The sequence below is a fragment of the Capricornis sumatraensis genome, chromosome 9 (genome assembly GCF_032405125.1).
Source record: "Capricornis sumatraensis isolate serow.1 chromosome 9, serow.2, whole genome shotgun sequence".
In the NCBI taxonomy this organism is placed as follows: domain Eukaryota; kingdom Metazoa; phylum Chordata; class Mammalia; order Artiodactyla; family Bovidae; genus Capricornis; species Capricornis sumatraensis.
Window position 1 is genome coordinate 40184037 of NC_091077.1, and position 20034 is coordinate 40204070.

The 20034-nt window shown below is 48.2% G+C and overlaps 2 protein-coding genes and 4 non-coding genes across 9 annotated transcripts; 1 reads left to right on the forward strand and 5 right to left on the reverse strand.

Annotated features, from left to right (window-relative positions):
* Nucleotides 1-1091: 1091 nt before the first annotated feature.
* TRNAK-CUU (transfer RNA lysine (anticodon CUU)) lies at nt 1092-1164 on the reverse strand. Its single transcript has one exon. It is a non-coding gene; the product is annotated as a tRNA-Lys (tRNA).
* Nucleotides 1165-1544: 380 nt separating this feature from the next.
* Nucleotides 1545-1617, reverse strand: TRNAV-CAC (transfer RNA valine (anticodon CAC)). The gene has a single exon. It is a non-coding gene; the product is annotated as a tRNA-Val (tRNA).
* Nucleotides 1618-3891: 2274 nt separating this feature from the next.
* Nucleotides 3892-13660, forward strand: TRIM41 (tripartite motif containing 41). Of its 4 annotated transcripts, none has more exons than XM_068979478.1 (7): nt 3892-4732; nt 8551-8646; nt 10586-10816; nt 11347-11369; nt 11566-11693; nt 12115-12296; nt 13281-13660. In XM_068979478.1, the coding sequence occupies exons 1-7, from the start codon at nt 3923-3925 to the stop codon at nt 13551-13553; spliced, it is 1743 nt and encodes a 580-aa protein (XP_068835579.1). In that variant the 5' UTR covers nt 3892-3922; the 3' UTR covers nt 13554-13660. The 4 variants fall into 4 exon arrangements, with proteins under 4 accessions (XP_068835579.1, XP_068835578.1, XP_068835580.1 ...); XM_068979477.1 differs by having other exon boundaries at nt 12115-12380; nt 12462-13406; XM_068979479.1 differs by lacking the exon at nt 13281-13660 and adding an exon at nt 12869-12889 and having other exon boundaries at nt 12115-12290.
* Nucleotides 13661-14434: 774 nt separating this feature from the next.
* Nucleotides 14435-18851, reverse strand: RACK1 (receptor for activated C kinase 1). The gene is made up of 8 exons (XM_068979495.1): nt 18638-18851; nt 17295-17466; nt 16610-16757; nt 16292-16387; nt 15918-16028; nt 15585-15725; nt 14949-15059; nt 14435-14571 (listed from the first exon to the last, which is right to left on the reverse strand). The coding sequence occupies exons 1-8, from the start codon at nt 18744-18746 to the stop codon at nt 14506-14508; spliced, it is 954 nt and encodes a 317-aa protein (XP_068835596.1). The 5' UTR covers nt 18747-18851; the 3' UTR covers nt 14435-14505.
* On the reverse strand, nt 16923-17001 carry LOC138086699 (small nucleolar RNA SNORD96 family). Its single transcript, XR_011145408.1, has one exon. It is a non-coding gene; the product is annotated as a small nucleolar RNA SNORD96 family (small nucleolar RNA).
* On the reverse strand, nt 18319-18386 carry LOC138086708 (small nucleolar RNA SNORD95). The gene has a single exon (XR_011145414.1). It is a non-coding gene; the product is annotated as a small nucleolar RNA SNORD95 (small nucleolar RNA).
* Nucleotides 18852-20034: the final 1183 nt, after the last annotated feature.

Sequence of the window (20034 nt, forward strand, 5' to 3'; positions counted from 1 at the left end):
CTGTTTCCACTGTTTCCCCATCTATTTCCCACGAAGCAATGGGACCTGATGCCATGATCTTTGTTTTCTGAATGTTGAGCTTTAAGCCAACTTTTTCACTCTTTTCTTTCACTTTCATCAAGAGGCTTTTTAATTCCTGTTCACTTTCTGCCATAAGGGTGGTGTCATCTGCATATCTGAGGCTATTGATATTTCTCCCGGCAAACTTGATTCCAGCTTATGCTTCTTCCAGTCCAGCGTTTCTCATGATGTACTCTGCATATAATTTAAATAAGCAGGGTGACAATATACAGCCTTGACTCACTCCTTTTCCTATTTGGAACCAGTCTGTTGTTCCATGTCTAGTTCTAACTGTTGCTTCCTGGCCTGCATACAGATTTCTCAAGAGGCAGGTCAGGTGGTCTGGTGTTCCCATCTCTTTCAGAATTTTCCACAGTTTATTGTGATCCACACAGTCAAAGGCTTTGGTATAGTCAATAATTAGCCCCCAATTAAAATAAATTAATAAAGAAAACAAAAAGATAATTTTTTAAAGAACTGTAAAGACCTGTCATAAGCATATCCTCCAACATGACTTTCCCCAGAATAATGTGTTTGATAGGTCATCAGTCTTAGAACTCTATAAATAAAATGTATCATGATTTTAAGATTTAAAGAGGGGGGGCGGGCATTCTAACATTCCTTTATGTGTGGGGGGAATGTGGAGACTAGGATGTGTAGGGCAACATTTCTCAAAAGATCGACTCAGTATCGAGCTTAAAGAGAATATATTGAACGTGAGGGCTTCAGACTTCTAAATAGGGCCGAGACTCTAAGAGCGCGGAATACTAACCTCAAAATCACCTGGTAAAGTGGTCGCTAATCAGGGGGCCCTGGGGTCATACCGCAGTTTCTGGAGGAGGGTTGTCTCGTAAACGAGGAATTTGTCGCCGGTACGCAGCCTTCACTGTCCCCTTTGAGCTTGGTGCACTCCATCTGTTCTGTAGCCCAGCTACTGGCCATCATCAGCGGGAAGATGGATCCCAGAAGGGTCTGGGTCTGCTGCCCTTACATTGAGATCTTTTATTGTCTCATTTTCCAAAATTAACCGTCGCCCAACGTGGGGCTCGAACCCACGACCCTGAGATTAAGAGTCTCATGCTCTACCGACTGAGCTAGCCGGGCTACAGATAGGAGTGCACCTCCTGTTCCAGGAGACCAAAATCCACCAAGGATGCAGATCACTAAACAACAACAAAAGTACTATGGAGCTCCTACCGTGCGCCTGGCGAAGGGATCTGAAATCTACACCCTCTCGACGTGGGATAGCTGGCCATGCAGGCTTCGGAGGGGAAGAGCAAGGAGATTAGCTGAGGTGCCAGAACCGAATTTCCATTGGAGCAGAGTATTGCCTGCTACAGTGCCGCTTCAGAAACAGAAATACAGGTAAACATAGACACACACACACACACACACACACATTTATCTCTCTCCAGGACGCGAGAGAGATAGTGACTAAAATTGAAAAGTAAAAAAATAATAAAATAAAATAGAAAAGTAAGCGATGTTTCCGCCCGGTTTCGAACCGGGGACCTTTCGCGTGTGAGGCGAACGTGATAACCACTACACTACGGAAACGCCCACAACAACTCTCTCGCTGATTACTCCCTGAATCTACACATGGCCCCTACTGGTCAGGACAAGATAGGACAAGATTCCAAAGGGACATGGGGCTCCCTTTACGGGCCGTCTGAACCACGTTCAGGTCTGGTGGTCCCATTTATCTGCCACAGTAGCGTTTGCAGCTCCTGGCACGGCCTAGTACATAGTTTATGCACGAAGATTCGTAGTTTGGGCGCGTTGCGACCACCATTTTATAAAGCACATGTCATTTTGGAGTTTTCACAAGAGGTGAGAAGCGCCTCGAGATCAGGGTCAATTCTGCGTGCCCAGTTCTGGCATCGCGCAGCGCCCAACACTCACTAGGGAGTCCCGTAACTTTCCCTGCTGTTCAAAAAAAATTTTTTTTAATTAAGCAAGATCATGTCTTTTAAAAACATCAAGTATTATTTCTATCGCACAAACAAACAATCCATTTGGCTGAGATGCTCCAGGTACCACAGCAGCATCTTTACCGATACCGTTCTACATCCTAGCTAGGATTCTCTCAAGTAAAACCCAATGCCGCAAACCCAGTTTGAGCCCCTGCTCTTACACTGGGACTCCACGAAGACAGACCTCGAAGTATTCTGGGCAAGGAGCACGCGCGGTGCACAGCTCAGAAAGAGCTGAAGGACTCAATAGCACTTGGGGGGTGGGAAACAAAATTATTATTTTTTTCTTTAAGGCAATACATTGACTTGGTTCAAGTTCAAAAGATATAGAACGACATTTACAGAAAAGTGTCCTAGATACACTAATATTCATCCAGAGATAGACAACAACGATGATAATGATGGATAGCTAAACCTTGTATCTCACTTACTATGTGCTAGGCAATATTATAATAGTTTTGCACAACAGTAATTTCACTAAACCCTCTGAGATAGGAACTACCTTTTATGAATTAGCACAGGATTCTGGTGGCTCAGAGGTTAAAGCGTCTGCCTCCAATGCTGGAGACCCGGGTTTGATCCCTGGTGTTGGGAAGACCCCCCTGAAGGAAATGGCAACCTACGCCAGTACTCTTGCCTGGAGAATCCCATGGACGGAGGAGCCTGGTAGGCTACAGTTCACGGGGTCGCAGAGTCGGACACGACTGAGCGACTTCACTTAGTCACTTATAAAGCTAAACATCCTATCCCTTTCCCTTCTTTACAATTATACTCTATACATTGTTTAGCACCTTGGTTTTTTCATTTCATTTGTACATTTTGGGGAGGATTCCCTTTTTTACATCTCAAGTGTTCCACTGTGTGAATGTGCATGTCATGATTTGCTACTGTTCCTTTACTGATGGCAGTTAAGAAAGTTCATCTAAACGAAGCGACAGTGACCGATGGTAGTTGCTACAAAGTGTGTGGAAATGCCAACTACAGCTGGGAGGATGGGAGGGGTCTCCGGTCCCACCTCCACCGCACTTCTACAGACCCCGCCCCCTAGTCAGTCTCGGACCGACTCTCGGAGTCTTCAAACAACAAAGTCCTTCGCCTAGATGGGCCGGAAGTACTTCAGGGTTCTCACCGACACCCGCCCTTCCCATTTCCGGTATCGGCCGTGGGGAGTTCCTGCTGCAGTTCTCCGTGTCCGGTCGGTAGGATGGCGCTGGGCCGATACGGTCATAGCATAGAGAGTAGACGGGTGCCAAGCCCTTCCAAGGTCCCCCGAAATTTATCCCCAGTGGCGGGCGATGGGGGAGGCCGGGCTTTCAGTTTCGTCTGCGTTCCCCACTCCCTCGCATTACAGAGTCGTACGCCTCCGTCCTTCTAGGCCTCCCTCCCTGTTCCTGAGTGCCTGCTAGAGCGTCGCCTCACCGTTTCCTGTCATCTGGAGACCCGGGGCGGGGAAGCGGGGGCAGAAAGGGGCGTAGCGTGACCTGGGAGGGAGCTCGCGATCTTGGGTGGTTAGCAGCACCGGAAGTGTTAGGGGAGGCCGGAAGTGAGGGGGCGGAGCCAGGAAGTGAGGAGGGGCGGGGGTTTATGAGGAGGCCAAGGGAGCGTTGGGGCAGATTTGCACTCAGGGCCACCTGAGGGACTTGGCGGTATCGCTCAGCTCTGTCCCCTCCCCTTTCAGGGACTCGGTTTTGGTCTGGGAGTAGGGAACTCTGTGTGCCAGGGGTGTGTTGTCGGGAGGACATTTCTTTGGCTGCGCTTGAGGCGAGGTGTGGAGGGGCAGGGCTGGGGGTGGGGCTGGGTCGTCAGGGAGTCTGAGAGGGAAGACCCCCCCCCCGCCCCCCGCCCCCACCACTCACCACCCGTCTATACTGGCTGACTGGACACTTAAGATGGCTGCCGTTGCCATGGCACCCAACCCTGTGCAGACCCTTCAGGAGGAGGCGGTGTGCGCTATCTGCCTCGATTACTTCACGGACCCCGTGTCCATCGGCTGCGGGCACAACTTCTGCCGAGTGTGTGTAACCCAGTTGTGGGGAGGGGAGGATGAAGAGGACAGAGAAGAGTTAGACCGGGAGGAAGAGGAGGAGGATGCAGAGGAGGAAGAAGTGGAGGCTGTGGGGGCCGGTGGGGGTTGGGACACCCCCATGCGCGATGAAGACTATGAGGGCGACATGGAGGAGGAGGTCGAGGAGGAAGAAGAGGGTGTGTTCTGGACCAGTGGCATGGGCGGATCCAACTGGGACAACATGGACTACGTGTGGGAGGAGGAGGAGGAGGAGGAAGACCTGGACTACTACTTGGGGGATATGGAGGAGGACCTGAGGGGAGAGGAGGAGGAGGACGAGGAGGAAGTGCTGGAGGAGGACGAGGAAGAGGAGCTAGATCCCGTCACCCCACTGCCCCCGCCTCCAACTCCTCGGAGGTGCTTCACCTGCCCTCAGTGCCGCAAGAGCTTTCCTAGGCGGAGCTTCCGGCCCAACCTGCAGCTGGCCAACATGGTCCAGGTGATTCGGCAGATGCACCCAGCCGCTGGTCGGGGGAGCCGTGGGAACGAGCAGGGCATTTGTCCCAAACACCAAGAAGCCCTGAAGCTCTTCTGCGAGGTGGATGAAGAGGCCATCTGTGTGGTATGTCGAGAATCCAGGAACCACAAACAGCACAGCGTGGTGCCATTGGAGGAGGTGGTGCAGGAGTACAAGGTGAGAGTAGAAGATGGGAGTTTAGTTGGGGTGGAGAAGAAGTAAGAGAAACTGGGGAAAGGAAATGGTGTCTTTCCCGTCCAGAGATCCTCGTGTACTGTTGAGCTGATTCTCCTTACCTAAGGACTTACTGGCACCAGGATGGTTAGAGTGAGAAGGATCCTGGACACAGACAAAGTAGACACAGTGGAGAAGACCAGGGAAGACTGGCTTCCTCAAACTAAATCTGGTGATGTCATATCACTGGACTTTGTCTCTTGGGGAAAAGCCACTGCTGTTTTGCACTTCCACTGTCCCTAAGTTATAGAAATGCAAGTGACAAGCCCTTAGGGCTTTACCACCCATCTTATTTAACTGTGAATGACTCTTAAAACTCTAGCCCTGATTAAAACCTCTAGAAATGGGAAGAACTTGCTCAGTCACAAAGTCCTGGCCGACTCTTTGCGACCCCATGGACTGTAGCCTGCCAGGCTCCTCTGTCCATGGAATTTTCCAGGCAAGAATACTGGAGTGGGTTGCCATTTCCTTCTCCAGGAAAGAGCTTGGGCCTCAAATAATAAGGTGTTCTGAGGAACAGAAGTGTATATTGACTAACTACTAGAATCAAACTCATATGCTGCTCTTGTTCTAATGCGTTCCCCACCCACTCCAAGATACGGCTTTGTTTTCTCCTTGCGGAATCATTCTGGTGTACTGGCCAGGACTTCTTACCTTTCCTGGGTATTTAAAAAGAGGGATAGGCTTTTAAGTCAGAAGATCTGGCCTTTAGTCTCTGAATGTCTTTGAACTTTATAATTTCTCCAGGATTAAAAGTTAATGTTTACTGAACACTTACTATGTACCCCTGCACTGTACTAAGCACTTTTTCTTGGACTGTCTCATTTAAAATTGAAAACCTGTGAGTTTGCTGTGGTTTGTATTCCCGTTTTACAGATTGGGAAACGGAAGGGAAACAGAAACAGAGAGATGTAAGTAATATACACACAGGGCCACACAGTTACTCGTAACTACACCGCCTCCCCCCGCCCCGCCTTTCCTGGCCTATATTGTTTTACAACATCACCACTATTTAGATGTCTGTTGTTTGATTTTTCTGACATGTGACTTTTCTTTTCGAAGTTTGATTCTAATTTAGTTAACGTCTTTTCGGACACAGGTAAAGGAGATTTGTGTGTGAGATAGCTGGTAGAAATAACATTTACCGAAGGGCCAGATGGTTTGTAGAAGTGGAACCAGGAGGAGAGAGTAGCTGCTTCTGTGTAGTCTGCACAGAGCTTTTCTGTTTTATGACCTGTGTTTTCATAATCTTCTCCTGATTTGTACAGTAACTTCATTTGGGTTTTATTATCATTACCCTAGTTTTAGAGTAAGATGTCTAGAGCTTCTCAGCTGGGAGTGGTATGTACAGTTAAGACAGATCTACACCCCTTATGACAAGTAACTGTTCCTCCCACAGAGTGATTGTCAAATCTGGCTGATTGTTCCAGTTATTAGTGGAGGTTTTCAGAAGTACGGTGGGCCCTACCATCATTGATTCTGAATCACTGACAAGGGAGGGTTAATCTTTAGAAAGCCCAGGCTACTGTGGAAATCACTGCACTGGTACTACCACCTGCCTTTTAGGCCCTACATTATTAGGGGACATGTGAGCTCCTTTTGTCCTTCCCTTTTGTATCCTCTTGGCTTCTAGTTACCTGTACCCATCAATGTGTAGTCACTTTGTTAACTGGATCCCAGGGTGGCATATTCATGGGGCATTCCATCCCTTCTCCACCCTCTCCTTGCAGAACTCTTCTGAAGAGCTTCTGAAACTGGATTTTAATTTGTGTTAGCCATAGCTGTTGAATGCCAGCCCAGTAGAGCTCTGCAATTTGAAGAGGCCACTAAACACAAAGTCTGACACTAACTGATCAGTAAATGTAAATACATACATTTTATTATGTCCGACTAATTTTTTGAGTCTCCTCTTCTAAATTACAGGGTATTTTACAGGCAGGTAGTTTCTTTTCAGATACATACACTAACTAGCACTAGTTTGGCACAGTGTTGTTTTGTAGAAATATTTCTTTATTGAATAGGTAATAATGTACAAATGATATATAAATAAAGCTTCAAAAAAGTTAAAGGTTCTTGAAAATTTCTCTTAAATGGTACTCTTTGGATTCATGTATGAATTTTTTGTCCATAATTTAGGAAAAATATTAAATAAGAAATATAAGCATAAATGTTGAATTAATAGAGTTGAAATTATTGACCCTACTGGAAAAAAATAGAAAATAATGGCAAAAGGCAAATTTTTGTGTTGTTTATGCTATTTTTATGTTATGGATTGATTGTAATTTTATTATGATTTTTTTTCAACTATTTAACCTTGCAATGACTACCTTTTGTGCTCTGGGTCAGTAACCTCTTTAGATCAAGGGTCATTATCAGATTGTCATTGGCAGCTTAGGCCTGGGTAGGGAATTCTAGATAACATTTAGTACTGATCTTTTGTTCTGTGTCAGACATTGTGCTAAGCATCATGTCCACAAGGTAGATTCTCTTATTCCTAGTTCCCTTTTTAAGATGAGGTAACTTGAAGCATGGTCACTTGCCTGCATTCAGGTTCAGATTAGAGTCTAGGTGTGAGCTCTTCTAGGCTGTATTACCCCCCAAGGAAAAGGAGGTAGAAAGGCAGAAGTAGTAGAAGGCATAAAAAAGGAAAGGGCACAAAAACCAGGGTTATCCATTCTGGTCTTTAAAGCACAAGATTCTGTTACAAACGATTAGAACACAGAGCTCAAGTGCATTTTTGTTGCACGAGTTAAAACTTTAGGAGGAAAGTGTATTTGTCTTCCATTTAGCAAGTAATTGAGTGGGAGAGAAGCATAGAAATTAAAATAAATGGGGTCCATGCTCCCATGAGCCTGTGTGTCCTAGGGACAGAACACATGTATGTGATTACAGTGCAGGGAAGTATTATAAAGGTGTATTTTATGTTCCTTGGGATCACAGAGGAAGTTGGAGGTGGGGAGCATCAGGGCCATGGACGGGGAGCATCAGGGGCATGGACAGGTAGCTGGGTTTTAAAGGAAGAATGCCTTGGGCTAAGTGTAGAAGGGCAGTCCCAGACAGAGGGAGTAGCATGGATAAAAGTATGGAATTATGCTCAGGAAAAGACTAGAAGTTTTATGTGACTAAAACTAAAGATTCTGTGAGCAGGAGGTATAGGAGGGGAGCTAGAAATGAAGGTGCAATGAGAGCCTCATATATTGCAAGTCATGGAGAACTGTTGAAAGATTTTTAGCATAGGCATAAAATCATCAGAAAAGTATTTAGAGTTGAAAATTATAAGGAAGATTGCTTATGAGAAGGAAGGGACCATATGTAAGAGCATTCATATGGAAAGACTGTGCATTGAGGGGCTCAAGCCATGTTCACTCCCAACTCTTGAGTGTGGTGCTGTGTAGTCATCAGGATCCTACCTTTATTATTTTGACCAGGCCGAGTGGCATGCCCGATCTTATTTCCCTGACCGGGGACTGAACCTGTGCCCTGTGCAGTGGAAGTGCAGAGTCTTTACTTCTGGACTGCCAAGGAAGTCCCAGAATCTTAACTTGTAGACTTTGTACATGAGTTCAGGAGGAGGGTTGAAAGCCTTTGTCATCATCTGAAGAGAAGAAAGGGGAGGAAGGGAATTTGATGCTCATTTAATACCTGTAATGGGTATCACGCTTTGAGCCCAAACCACTGCGGGGAGAATGGGGGATATGGCCTTTGAGGGCAGGTGCTTCTCCTATCCAAGACCTCTAACTTTCCTTTCTCCATCTCTTTAGGCCAAACTGCAGGGGCATGTGGAACCACTGAGGAAGCACCTGGAGGCTGTGCAGAAGATGAAGGCCAAGGAGGAGAGGCGGGTGACAGAGTTGAAGGTGAGTGAATGTCCTTGACAGGGCTGACTCACTGGTTCTGTGGTTAGAGCAGGAAAGATGGGCTCTCACAAATGGTGACTAGATCCTCTGAAGAGGGACAGCCAAGGCCTGGGAGAGAAGTAGACACCTTCTTGGGTGTCTGTGAGGAGAGGGGTCTTAGCAGCTCAAAGAAAGAGTTAGTTGCTCAGTTGTGTCCAAATCTGCGATCCCATGAACTGTAGCCCAACAGACTCCTCTGTCCATGGAATTTTCCAGGCAAGACTACTGCAGTAGGTTGCCATTCCCTTCTCCAGGGTATCTTCATGACCCAGGGATTGAAACCAGGTCTCCTGCATTGCAGGCACATTCTTTACCATCTGAGCCACCAGGGAAGCCTTAGCAAATCAAGAGGCATGTTTATTCCTAGGTTCCAAAATGGAATGAAATAGGTTTAGCTTGGAGAGGGCTGGTCCCTGGCTCAAGGTTGCAGAGCAGGTTTACCATCCCAGACACTTAACCCTAGACCTGCTGCCCCATACCATCACTCCAGATAGCACAGAGGACAGAAGAGGGCAAGGCAAACTTCACATACCAGCTGTCAGAGAAGCTCCAGGTTCCAAGACAGATGTCAGGTGGTGGGCAAGGCATGAGTGGAGGAATGTCAGCATTATAGAGACCTATTATCTTCCAGTCTGGTGTTTTTCAGCCTTTTTTCTTTATTGCTTACCCTTCCCCATGGAGTATTTTAAAATATTTTCCCCCTAATTCTAGCCCTTTACTCCTGCCTCTTTTTGTAAAGCTGGTAGGCACTGGAATGACGTGGCAATGAGCTTTGGACACCAAGCCAGGGCATCCCTCCTATCTGACGTCTTCCCCCATCTCTCCAATGCCTGCCATCCTGGCAGGGTGGCTGAGCCTTGCCACTTTCCAGGACCCATGCTCATTCATTGCCACCTATACATTAGGGACTTTGTTGCTGGGCACCTAGTGGGAATCTTGAGTTTGGGAGTCAGGGATTTTCTTGCTTCTAGCCTGCTGCCCAAATTGAGATGTTTGGGCTCCTGGGGTGCAGCGGTGTCAGGAACTGAGTTTCACTGGGATAGAGAGTGAAACTATTTTCTTCACACACTTGACCAGCCAGGACTTCCCTGCATACTCTGGCCTTTTAATTCTTTTTACATACCCTTAAGAATGTCTCCAGCTTATATCTGGGTAAAAAGTGTGCTGATCATCCAGGGTTGCCCTTCCGAGGCAAATGGGGTGGGAATGGGTAGAGGTCTTCTCTCTTTATATATTAACATTATCTACATAATACTTTTGATTTTGCCTCATGGCCCATAAAGTGTAAAATCTAATCTGACCCTTTATGGAAAATTTACTGACATCTGACCTAGAAGGATTGGGTGACCTTCCCATGGTCATTAGTGGAATAGCCAGGACCCTGATTTTGTATCTTGATTCCTGAATTTTTTATTTATTTCAAAAACTTCTCACCAAGCACCTACTTGGTAGTTGGCACTGTTCCAGGGTCTGAGGACCCTGTGGCAACAGAGCTTACAGAGCAGTGGGGAAAGAGGATTTTAAAAGATACTCTAATGTAAATATAACCTTTCAAATTGAGGCATATGCCACGAGAAGATACGATATTTATGTAAGTGACCCTGATTTAGATCTGGAAGAGAGAGAAGACTTTTCTCAGGAATATTTAAGCTTAGACCTGAAGAGTCAAGTAGCCAAGGTGTAGATAAGCGTTGCAGGCAGTGGTTGGTGGGTTTGGGACCATTGTGCCAGTAGCATGCTAAAGCCTGCTAAAGCCAGGAGATGGGGAAGGGGTCAGGGGCTCTTTTCCATTCAGAATGTAGGGCTCCTTTGCCTTGGATTGAGGGGCAGCAGTTACCAAATTGGAGGTTTGTTTCTGTGAGTTGAGGTGGTATCCACCATCCCCTTTGCATCATCCCAGAGCCAGATGAAGTCAGAGCTGGCAGCTGTGGCCTCAGAATTTGGTCGGCTGACACGATTTCTGGCCGAAGAGCAGGCAGGGCTAGAGCGGCGCCTCCGAGAGATGCACGAAGCTCAGCTGGGGCGTGCAGGAGCAGCAGCCAGCCGCCTCTCAGAGCAGGCTGCCCAGCTGAGCCGCCTGCTGGCTGAGGCCCAGGAGCGAAGCCAGCAAGGGGGCCTGCGGCTGCTCCAGGTAAGCAATGGCCCCTTCCTTGTCCACCCGCCCAGAGCCCCGTGTCAGCTGTATCAGGTGGTGCTTACCAAACACCTGTCCAGAGCTGCCTCTCTTCTCATTGGGAGTTACCCACAATGATTTAACCCAAATTTTTGAGGCTGGAGACAGATTAGTTGATACTGAATGTGGTGTGTGATAAATGTACCTAATGAAAAGAATGAAGATTCAGTTTATAAAAGGATTTTAAGAGTTTGGAAAAGAATTTTTGACATTAACATCTTGAAAGATAGGACCAAGTCATATTGTGAAAATTCTTTTACTGGGGCTGTAAATTCTGGTGGGCTCACAGCAGGATGGGTTAAATTAGGCATGAGTCATATGGGTGATTGAGATGGATGCGTGTTTATCGAAGGCCTTGTATATGCTTTCTCACTCACTGTCCAAGTTCAGTTCTTTCTCTGGCTGGAATCAGATGGGGAGAAGGGAACCATCCCTGTGCAGCTGACTCTCTGTTTCTTTCTCCCTCTCCCTCTTTTTGTTATTCCCAGGACATCAAGGAGACTTTCAATAGGTGTGTTCTCACCCTTTATCCTTTGACCCAATGGCATCTGGTTCCCCATCCCTGCATCTCTTGGATATCCCGCTCCTCTCCTTCCTTCCCCAGGACCTGAGTTTCTGCCTCCTGGACCCTCTCCTTCCCCTCAGCTTCTGCTCTTCCCTCTGGGGGAATATCATGGTCCCACCCCCTGCCCGGTCCCCTTCTCCAGGTGTGAAGAGGTACAGCTGCAGCCCCCAGAGGTCTGGTCCCCTGACCTGTGTCAACCCCATAGCCATGACTTCCTGACAGACGCCATCGTGAGGAAAATGAGCCGGATGTTCTGTCAGGCTGCCCGAGGTAGGGAGGTCACCTGTCCGACCTTCCTTTGCCTTTCCCTTCACAGACCTGAGATTGGGTTCTGAGGGAAAGTTGGGCCCTGGGGGAATGGGTGCTGAAATTGGAGCAGGATAAAGGCAGGCCAGTTGGGGCTTCAAGCTGAGAGCAGCTTTTTTGTTCTAGCCCAGGTGGGTGTTGGGGAGTAAAAGCAGGACCAGAGGGAAAACCTGTCTGGTGTCCTGAAAACAGAGTGGGGAAAAAAAGTGGAGCCCCTAGGAACTTGAGCCCAGACTCTGTTTGGGCAGGGAGCTGAAGACAGCTGGATGGTGGGGAGGGCGAGAGGTGAAGGGGGAGGGCAGCAGGAAAGGCCAAACTTTGGAGTTAGCCACCAACAGGGAGCAGTCGTTCCAGCCCTGGCGTATTTGTCCTCCCTCCTCCCAAGTGGACCTGACGCTGGACCCTGACACGGCTCACCCGGCTCTGATGCTGTCTCCCGACCGCCGGGGGGTCCGCCTGGCAGAGAGGCGGCAGGAGGTTGCTGACCATTCCAAGCGCTTCTCGGCCGACTGCTGCGTGCTGGGGGCCCAGGGCTTCCGCTCTGGCCGGCACTACTGGGAGGTAGAGGTGGGTGGGCGGCGGGGCTGGGCGGTGGGTGCTGCCCGTGAATCAACCCATCATAAGGAGAAGGTGGGCTCTGGGGGGTCCTCTGTGGGCAGTGGGGATGCCAGCTCCTCTCGCCATCACCACCGCCGCCGCCGCCTCCACCTGCCCCAGCAGCCCCTGCTCCAGCGGGAAGTGTGGTGTGTGGGCACCAATGGCAAACGCTACCAGGCACAAAGCTCAACGGAGCAGACACTGCTGAGCCCAAGTGAGAAACCACGGCGGTTTGGCGTGTACCTGGACTATGAGGCTGGGCGCCTGGGCTTCTACAATGCAGAGACTCTGGCTCATGTGCACACCTTTTCGGCTGCCTTCTTGGGCGAGCGTGTCTTCCCTTTCTTCCGGGTGCTCTCCAAGGGCACCCGCATCAAGCTCTGCCCTTGATCAGCCTGCCACCCGCATGGGCCCCTCTGGTTAGCACTAGGGGGGCGGGTGGTGGTGTAAGGTGGCCCATTAAGTTTGGGGGCTAAAATGCTCCCATTCTTGCGTTGCTTCATGCTCCTCCTTTGACCCCAGGCCCCTGCTTCTACTTCTAGGAGTCTAATAAACTCTCCTAGCCTCCAGCTCAGCTTTCTCTCACCTACTGGGTCTGTTCAACAGGTCTGCATGGGTCCCTGATGACAACAGCTGCCTGGTGTTCCCTTCCTGTCTGCCCAGGGATCTGAGTTTTTGAGTAGGGGATGATGGGAGGTTGTAATCTCATTACTAAACTTCCCTTTCCCCATTCCTGTTCAACTTTCATGTCAGTTCTGAGGCTGGAGGATTTGGGCAAGACTCATGACAGCCCTCATTCCATTTTCTGATGCAAATTTTAGCTAAGGGATTTGGAAGCTGTTTTGGGGGAGGCAGGCTGGGAAAAGGGTAGAGCTGGATAATCAACAGTCTACTCTCTGGGGGAAGTAGGAAGGATTCTAATTTTCCTTCCATCCCCAATTTCTACCTCCATAGACTGACCAGAATTTAGCTTCAGTGAGATCTGGAATGGTCGACATGATGGAAACTACATACATCATCCAATTATTTCTTCCCCCTTCCTTTTTCAGCACTAATCTAGGAGCAAGGCTCCTCCCTCACCCCAATCCCTCAGGTCTTTTCACCGCCAGGCTCCTTTCCTTTTCTGTAAAATCCCCTTGTCAGTTTCCAACCTCTCTTCATGTGCTTAGTTCCCTCCATTTGGTGAGCCCTGGTGGGGAGCCTTGGGACAGGGATTTGAATCCCTAGGAGAGCCTTGGGCAGAATCTATTTTTCTAGTAACCCTTTGCCTTCTGTCACTTATCAGCTTTTGTCCTCTGCTTTGATGGCTGAGGTCAATTTTATGCTCCTGGGAGAAAAGGAAGATGGGTTGTGTTGTGGAAATAAAAACTATTTGCTGCTTTTGTGGAGTCCATTCCTTTAGAAGAGTAAGGTGTTGCTAGTGGTAAACAATCTGCCTGTCAGTGCAAAAGAAGCAAGAGATGTGGGTTCAATCCCTGGGTCCCCAGGGAAGGAAATGACAACCCAGCGACAGGAGCCTGGGGGCAATAGTCCATAGGGGTTGGAAACCAGAGTCGGACATGACTTGAGTGTGCATACACACACAAAGCAGACGCCACAGAATGGAGAAGTGGTTAATTAGATCTTGTTAGATGTGACTTTCAACAGAGTGAGGTATAAATCCTACCACCCTCCATCTGGGTCCTCCGCCTAGCTTATTATTGGCAGGCTCCTCAAGTCTACTTCAAGATCATCTGCCACTTCTTTTCTACCACTGCTTGAGGCTTTGGTTTTCCTAACAATCTCCATACTGTGGCCCTATGCCCAAGACTCAGGCACACTACATCTCCAGTCTTTTTATGTATCTAGTTGGACGTCAAAGAAGTCTTATTGCCATTATGAGTTAGAGGGTATATATACAGGAGACCTCAATGTGCCACACATCTGTCATTTAGCTGCCACCTGAGGAAAAGCCACCACCTCCAGATGTAAAATTACACCTAATTTTAAATATCTATGTAAGGTGAGTACAAAGGAGTCCTTGCCTTAAAGGACTAAAACAAAACCTTTTTAATCAAAGCCCCAGTTTGATGTAGACTAAGCTAACATGATGAGTCTCAAAGTTTTCAGAGAAAGACACTATAAAAGTCAGAAAACCAGTTTTTTGTTTTTAATTTTTAAAGCTCTGCCATATTTGTTTCTAGCGGGTGCCGATGGTTACCTGCCACACTCGCACCAGGTTGTCCGTGTAGCCAGCAAACAGTGTCTGCAAGGGAGAAATGACAACATTAAGTTAGAGCCATGCAATTCTCCAGTCCTGTTAGTGCAACAAAGATGACCCTTGTTTTAAGATGCTCACTCTTATGCTATTCACAGGTGATTATGTATTCCTAGAGGAAGCAACAGCTGGTCGTAAGGATTCACAGGTTGTAAACTGATCAAGTTAATCAAGGTTATCATTGAAGACAAGTAATCACTGTCCCTCCACAATCTTCCTACTGACATTAGCACATGAAGGCTGATCTGTGTTCACTGGCAGTTATCCAAGTCCCGCCAAAGGCAATCACTTACATCACTAGTTTTGTAATTGGCTGATGAGTAGAAAGGTTAAAAGCTGAATCACCAGAGGATAGATCCACTTACCTGGCCATCAGCAGACCAGGCCAGAGAGGTACACTGGGGAGGCTCTGCCTTACTGCTGGTACTGATAACTTCTTGCTTCAGTTCATCTACAATGATCTTGCCCTCCAAGTCCTGGGGAAGGGATAACACCAGGGCTAAGGACACTCGGCCCTTTCATGCTATTATCAGTTTTTAAAAACCAAAGACAGGTCCCCTCTCAAGCGCCCCTTTAATTGTAATTTAGTAATTCTTAGCAGAGAATTACTTTCTGCCTCTTTGGGGACCCTTGACAATGCCTAGAGGCATTATTTGTCACTAGTTTGCTATAGGCATCTTGTGGGGAGTAGGGCCTGGGATGCTATTAAACATCCTAAATAATGCACGAGACTGCCTCCCCTCCAACAATGGATTACCCAGACCCAAGTGTCAATTGCACTGAGGTTGAGTAGATTGCTACAATTGGTCTTCGTTTCCCTCCCCCCCAATCCCAAGAAGTTATAATTCATCCTTCTTGGGTATCCATTGATAGCATGATGGTTCTGGAGTTGTTTAGGAAGTTCAAATCCCAGCAGCAAGTCAGAAGACACACTGAAAAATTACAACATTGCCAAGGCTTGCACAGCCAGGTATCTGGCCTCAATTGCAGCCCACACTCACCCAGATCTTGATGCTAGGACCCGTGGCAGCACAGAGCCAGTAGCGGTTGGGACTGAAGCACAGGGCGTTGATGATGTCCCCACCATCTAGTGTGTAAAGGTGCTTGCCTTCATTGAGGTCCCACAACATAGCCTGCCCATCCTGACGGGAGAACACCAATCAGAGAAACGTGACTTCTTCCACATGTTAATCCCACCCATTTTGCCTCAAGATGCTGCCTTTAACTGTCTACCGCAGTATACTGTCAAACATTTACCCCTTGACTGCTATCCCATTATTTTAAGTATCCAATTGTTCCCCATTGATTAGGGGACTCCTGTGTCTATGAATCACCTTGCCTCCAGAAGCACAGAGGGATCCATCTGGAGAGACGGTCACAGTGTTCAGGTAGCCTGTGTGGCCGATGTGATTGGTCTTCAGCTTACAATTTGCCAAGTTCCATACCTAAAATTGTGGGTCAAAGGTGAAGAACCTGGGCTCTGGATCTATCAAGGTCAAAAAAAGGCATGGCACCATGCTTAAAAGGCATCCCTGGATAGGAGAGCCAATTTCCATTCTATCAGTGACAAAGAAGTCCAAGAATTATTAATCTTGGCCACTTACGGTCAGTTAAGGGACAAAGCATTCAAAGTTGATTATGACCAACTGGGAGGTAGTGGGAACACATTCTGGTTGGTAAAGGCCTCACGCCCTGGCTCCAAGCTCACCTTGACCAGCTTGTCCCAGCCACAGGAAACAATAATGGGATTGCTGCTGTTGGGCGAGAAGCGGACACAAGACACCCACTCTGAATGGCTTTCATCCTGCAGAGGATGGAAAGGAAATAAGGAGAAACTGTCTCGTCTCATGAAACTCGAGACCCCACCCTCCCCCCTCAGTTATGTGGGATATATATTCAGTATGTTGACAACCTGTATTCACACTTCCAGAACCCAAACCTTTAAGATAAGATAGAATCCCTTTAGGTTCCAGATGAGGCTTAAAATCACCACAACATATGCTCCCTGCATGTGCCTTTACTTTACCTGGACAGTATATTTGCATACACCCAGAGTATTCCATAGTTTGATGGTTTTGTCTCGGGAGCCAGAGACAATTTGCCGGTTGTCAGAAGAGAAGGCCACACTCAGCACATCTTTGGTATGGCCTACAAATCGGCGAGTGGTGGTGCCCCTGAGAAGGAGGACTTGGTTACTCTCTAGAAAGACTCTGCAAACATTCTTCCACAGTCACACTGTTTCCCTGGCCCAATTCCTCATCCAATGGAGCTGCGTTACCCACACCACCCTGGACATGGCTTTGATAAACGGCAGGCCCTTGGCCAAGAATATGCCAGAGAATCCCTTCAGAATTGCAGGACATGTCCTCACTCCCATGTGGGGATTGGCTGACAATGTCATCTGTCATCACCAGGATCCTCCATTATGCCTGACCACCCAAGACTGAGCTCCCAATATTCAGTATGTTCAAACATGTTGTCCACTCCCAAGTGCAGTATCTGAGAAAACTGCTAAAACAGACCACTCTTCAGCAATTCTGTGTATCTAATTAAAAGCAACGGGGAGGGAGGCCAAACAACCACAAATATCTTCTCCAGGTACTGTGCCTTACAGTTCCCACTCAAGTACCCAATCACTATCCTGGGAAACCTGATGGTATCTACCTGCTTTATACCCAGCTTTCCCCCAGTGCCCCAGAGCAGCTACTTGCGTTGTGAGATCCCAAAGGCGAAGGGTTCCATCCCAGGAACCTGAGAGAGCAAACTGGCCATCTGAGGAAATGACCACGTCACTAACAAAGTGGGAGTGACCCCGAAGAGCACGCTGTGGGATACCATAGTTGGTCTCATCTCTGGTCAGCTTCCACATAATGATGGTCTTATCTAAGGGCAGGTTAAAAAAAAAAAAAAAGACCCAGTGAAAAAACCCCACGGCTCACCATCTGACCTTCTGGATCATAAATCAAGGGCATTTAGGGGTAGGGAAACTACCTAAAGACAGAGAGTAGTTATTAGCCAAGTCCAAGTAACTTTAGTCAAGAGTCAAGCAGAGCTAAGTTGCACCCTGAGAATTTAACTCAGGTGTGTGAAACTTTTACCAGGTTATGGATGCCCCTTTCGAAAATCTAAAACGATTCCACATCTATTTATTGGGCTTCCCTAGTAGCTCAGATGGTAAAGCATCTGCCTGCAATGCAGGAGACCTGGGTTGAATCCCTGGGTAGGGAAGATCTCCTGGAGAAGGAAATGGCAACCCACTACAGTACCCTTGCTTGGGAAAATCCCATGGACTGAGGAGCCTGGTAGGCTACAGTCCATGGGGCTGCAAAAAGTCGGAGACGACTGAGCGACTTCACTGCCAGAATGCATGCGCACAGCAGGCTGGATATTGAAGAGTAGCTGTGGGCCTCCTGAGACTACTGCTAAGGGATGCAAGAAATACTAGCAATAGAAAATCCACTTTAGGCGCTAAGGATTGGATGCTTTCACTGCAATGTGTTCCACTGAATAAACTTTCCTAGTAAGTGCCATACATGATTGTAGCCTCAGATGAACTATTTTTAAATAGCGTGAACGCAAAAAGCAATCGCCAAGAAGTCTCCAAATGCAGTCAGGTACAGAGAGAATGAGAAGGAAAAAAAAAGGGGTAACAAAGGGCTGCCCCGAAGTAGCCGAGAGACTAGACACGAGGTCCGCCTTGGAGTCCACTTTTTAATGAGCAGAGGGTCCGGGCAGCAGCTCAGAAACAGCCTCTGGGTTTCAGCATAGGCACTCAGATGGCATGTTGGGATCATCACGGCGCCGCCCGACCCGAAGGCTCCTGGGCCCCCAGTTACATACACGGGTTTGAGAGGTAGAGATTAAAAAGGCCCCAGCCTTGCAACCCTCCCGGCAGCCAGCTGTTTCGGGGCTCGCCAAGTCGGGGACGCATCATGGTTTATCCGCGATGAGGCCTAGGCACAGGTCAACTCACAGCCCACCTCGCGGCCCACAGGCCCAACCATGTGACGCGCGCAACGACCCCTGCCCCTTAATCCAGCACCTCAGCCCGTACCTCGAGAGGCGGACAATATCATGTCCGGGAACTGGGGAGTGGTAGCGATCTGGGTCACCCAGCCGTTGTGGCCCTTGAGGGTACCACGAAGGGTCATCTGTTCAGTCATGGCGACGGAGAGTGCGGGTGTCGCCGGAGCGACAAGGATGGAACTGGATAACTCAGAGAGGCGACCCGCACAACCGCTTCCACCGCGGCCCTGCAGAGGAAAAGAGAGAACCGCCCACGCCGGAACCGGAAATACCCGCCCTCTCGAGCGAAATGGCGCCCTCCCATAATTCACTTCTGCTCAAGGTGGCAGCGCCATGTAGTTCAAAGCGAGAGAGAAAAGACTTCTAGTCCAGACCGTCGTACAACGTAATTTGGTAGCACCGTACAAATTTCCTTATTAGACCAACATGGCTGAGTATTTAAAAAGGCTCCTTATGGTAGAGGAATGATGTCTCAAAAGCGTCAGAGAGGAAGTACACGCCCCAGAGCTTAGTAAGGGGAGCCTAGTGGCTTCACTGGCCCTACGTGGCATAGTCTGAACCCCTCCCTTTCCGCTTGGTGGCTCGGAGGGCATCGCAGAGGGAGCTTAATTTCATGGGCACAATTGTGAGTAACGGTGGGCAATGTGAATAATACTATATTAAAATTTCAAAGTAAGCTGCGTTCAGGTGAACTGTTAAACCCTAACAAATTCCATGCGCGGGCGGCGACTCTTCCCTCAAGAGGTTTATTCACTAATGGTGTTGGGTAAGGAAAGACAGTCCACCCAGGACTAAGGCAGGAATGGGTTACAGAGAGGAAAACCGGGAATGAAGGATAAGTTAGTCTGTGGGCTGCTGGACAATAAACCCCGCTCCCGCCTAAGCAGGAGCGTGGAGAGCTCTCGCAGAAACTGAAAGGCTCCAAGAGGAAGGTTGGCTCGGGCAAAACCACCTCATAGAAAGGTCCTTGGGTCTGGGTGTCTAGGCGTGCCCAAGTATTTCTTTTCTGTTTGTCACGTGTATTATTTTCTCATGAAATGAGATTGGGAATAATAGTACCTACCTCACACGGTGTGGAGAGTATATTAGATAGGTAAAACACCCAGAGAGATCCCTGGCAAAGCAAATGCACAGAACTTAGTGAGCACCTCTTGGCTACCAGACGCAATTTTAGGTCTTGGTAACATAGCTGTGAACAGGTTAAAAGGGACCTGTTTCTTTGTTTTTTGAGTTTACATCCAATGAGATGGGGAAAAGAGCTCAAGGGGTAGATTTTTAACAAAGAAAGATATAGGAGAGAGCTTTGGGGATTTATGGGTGGATGTTCCAATCCGAGGAAAGAATCAGTGCCAAAGTCCAGAGCTGGAGCGTTGAAGGCCCTGGGGACCAAACCAATGCGGTGGGGGTGGGGGTGGGGGTGGCAGT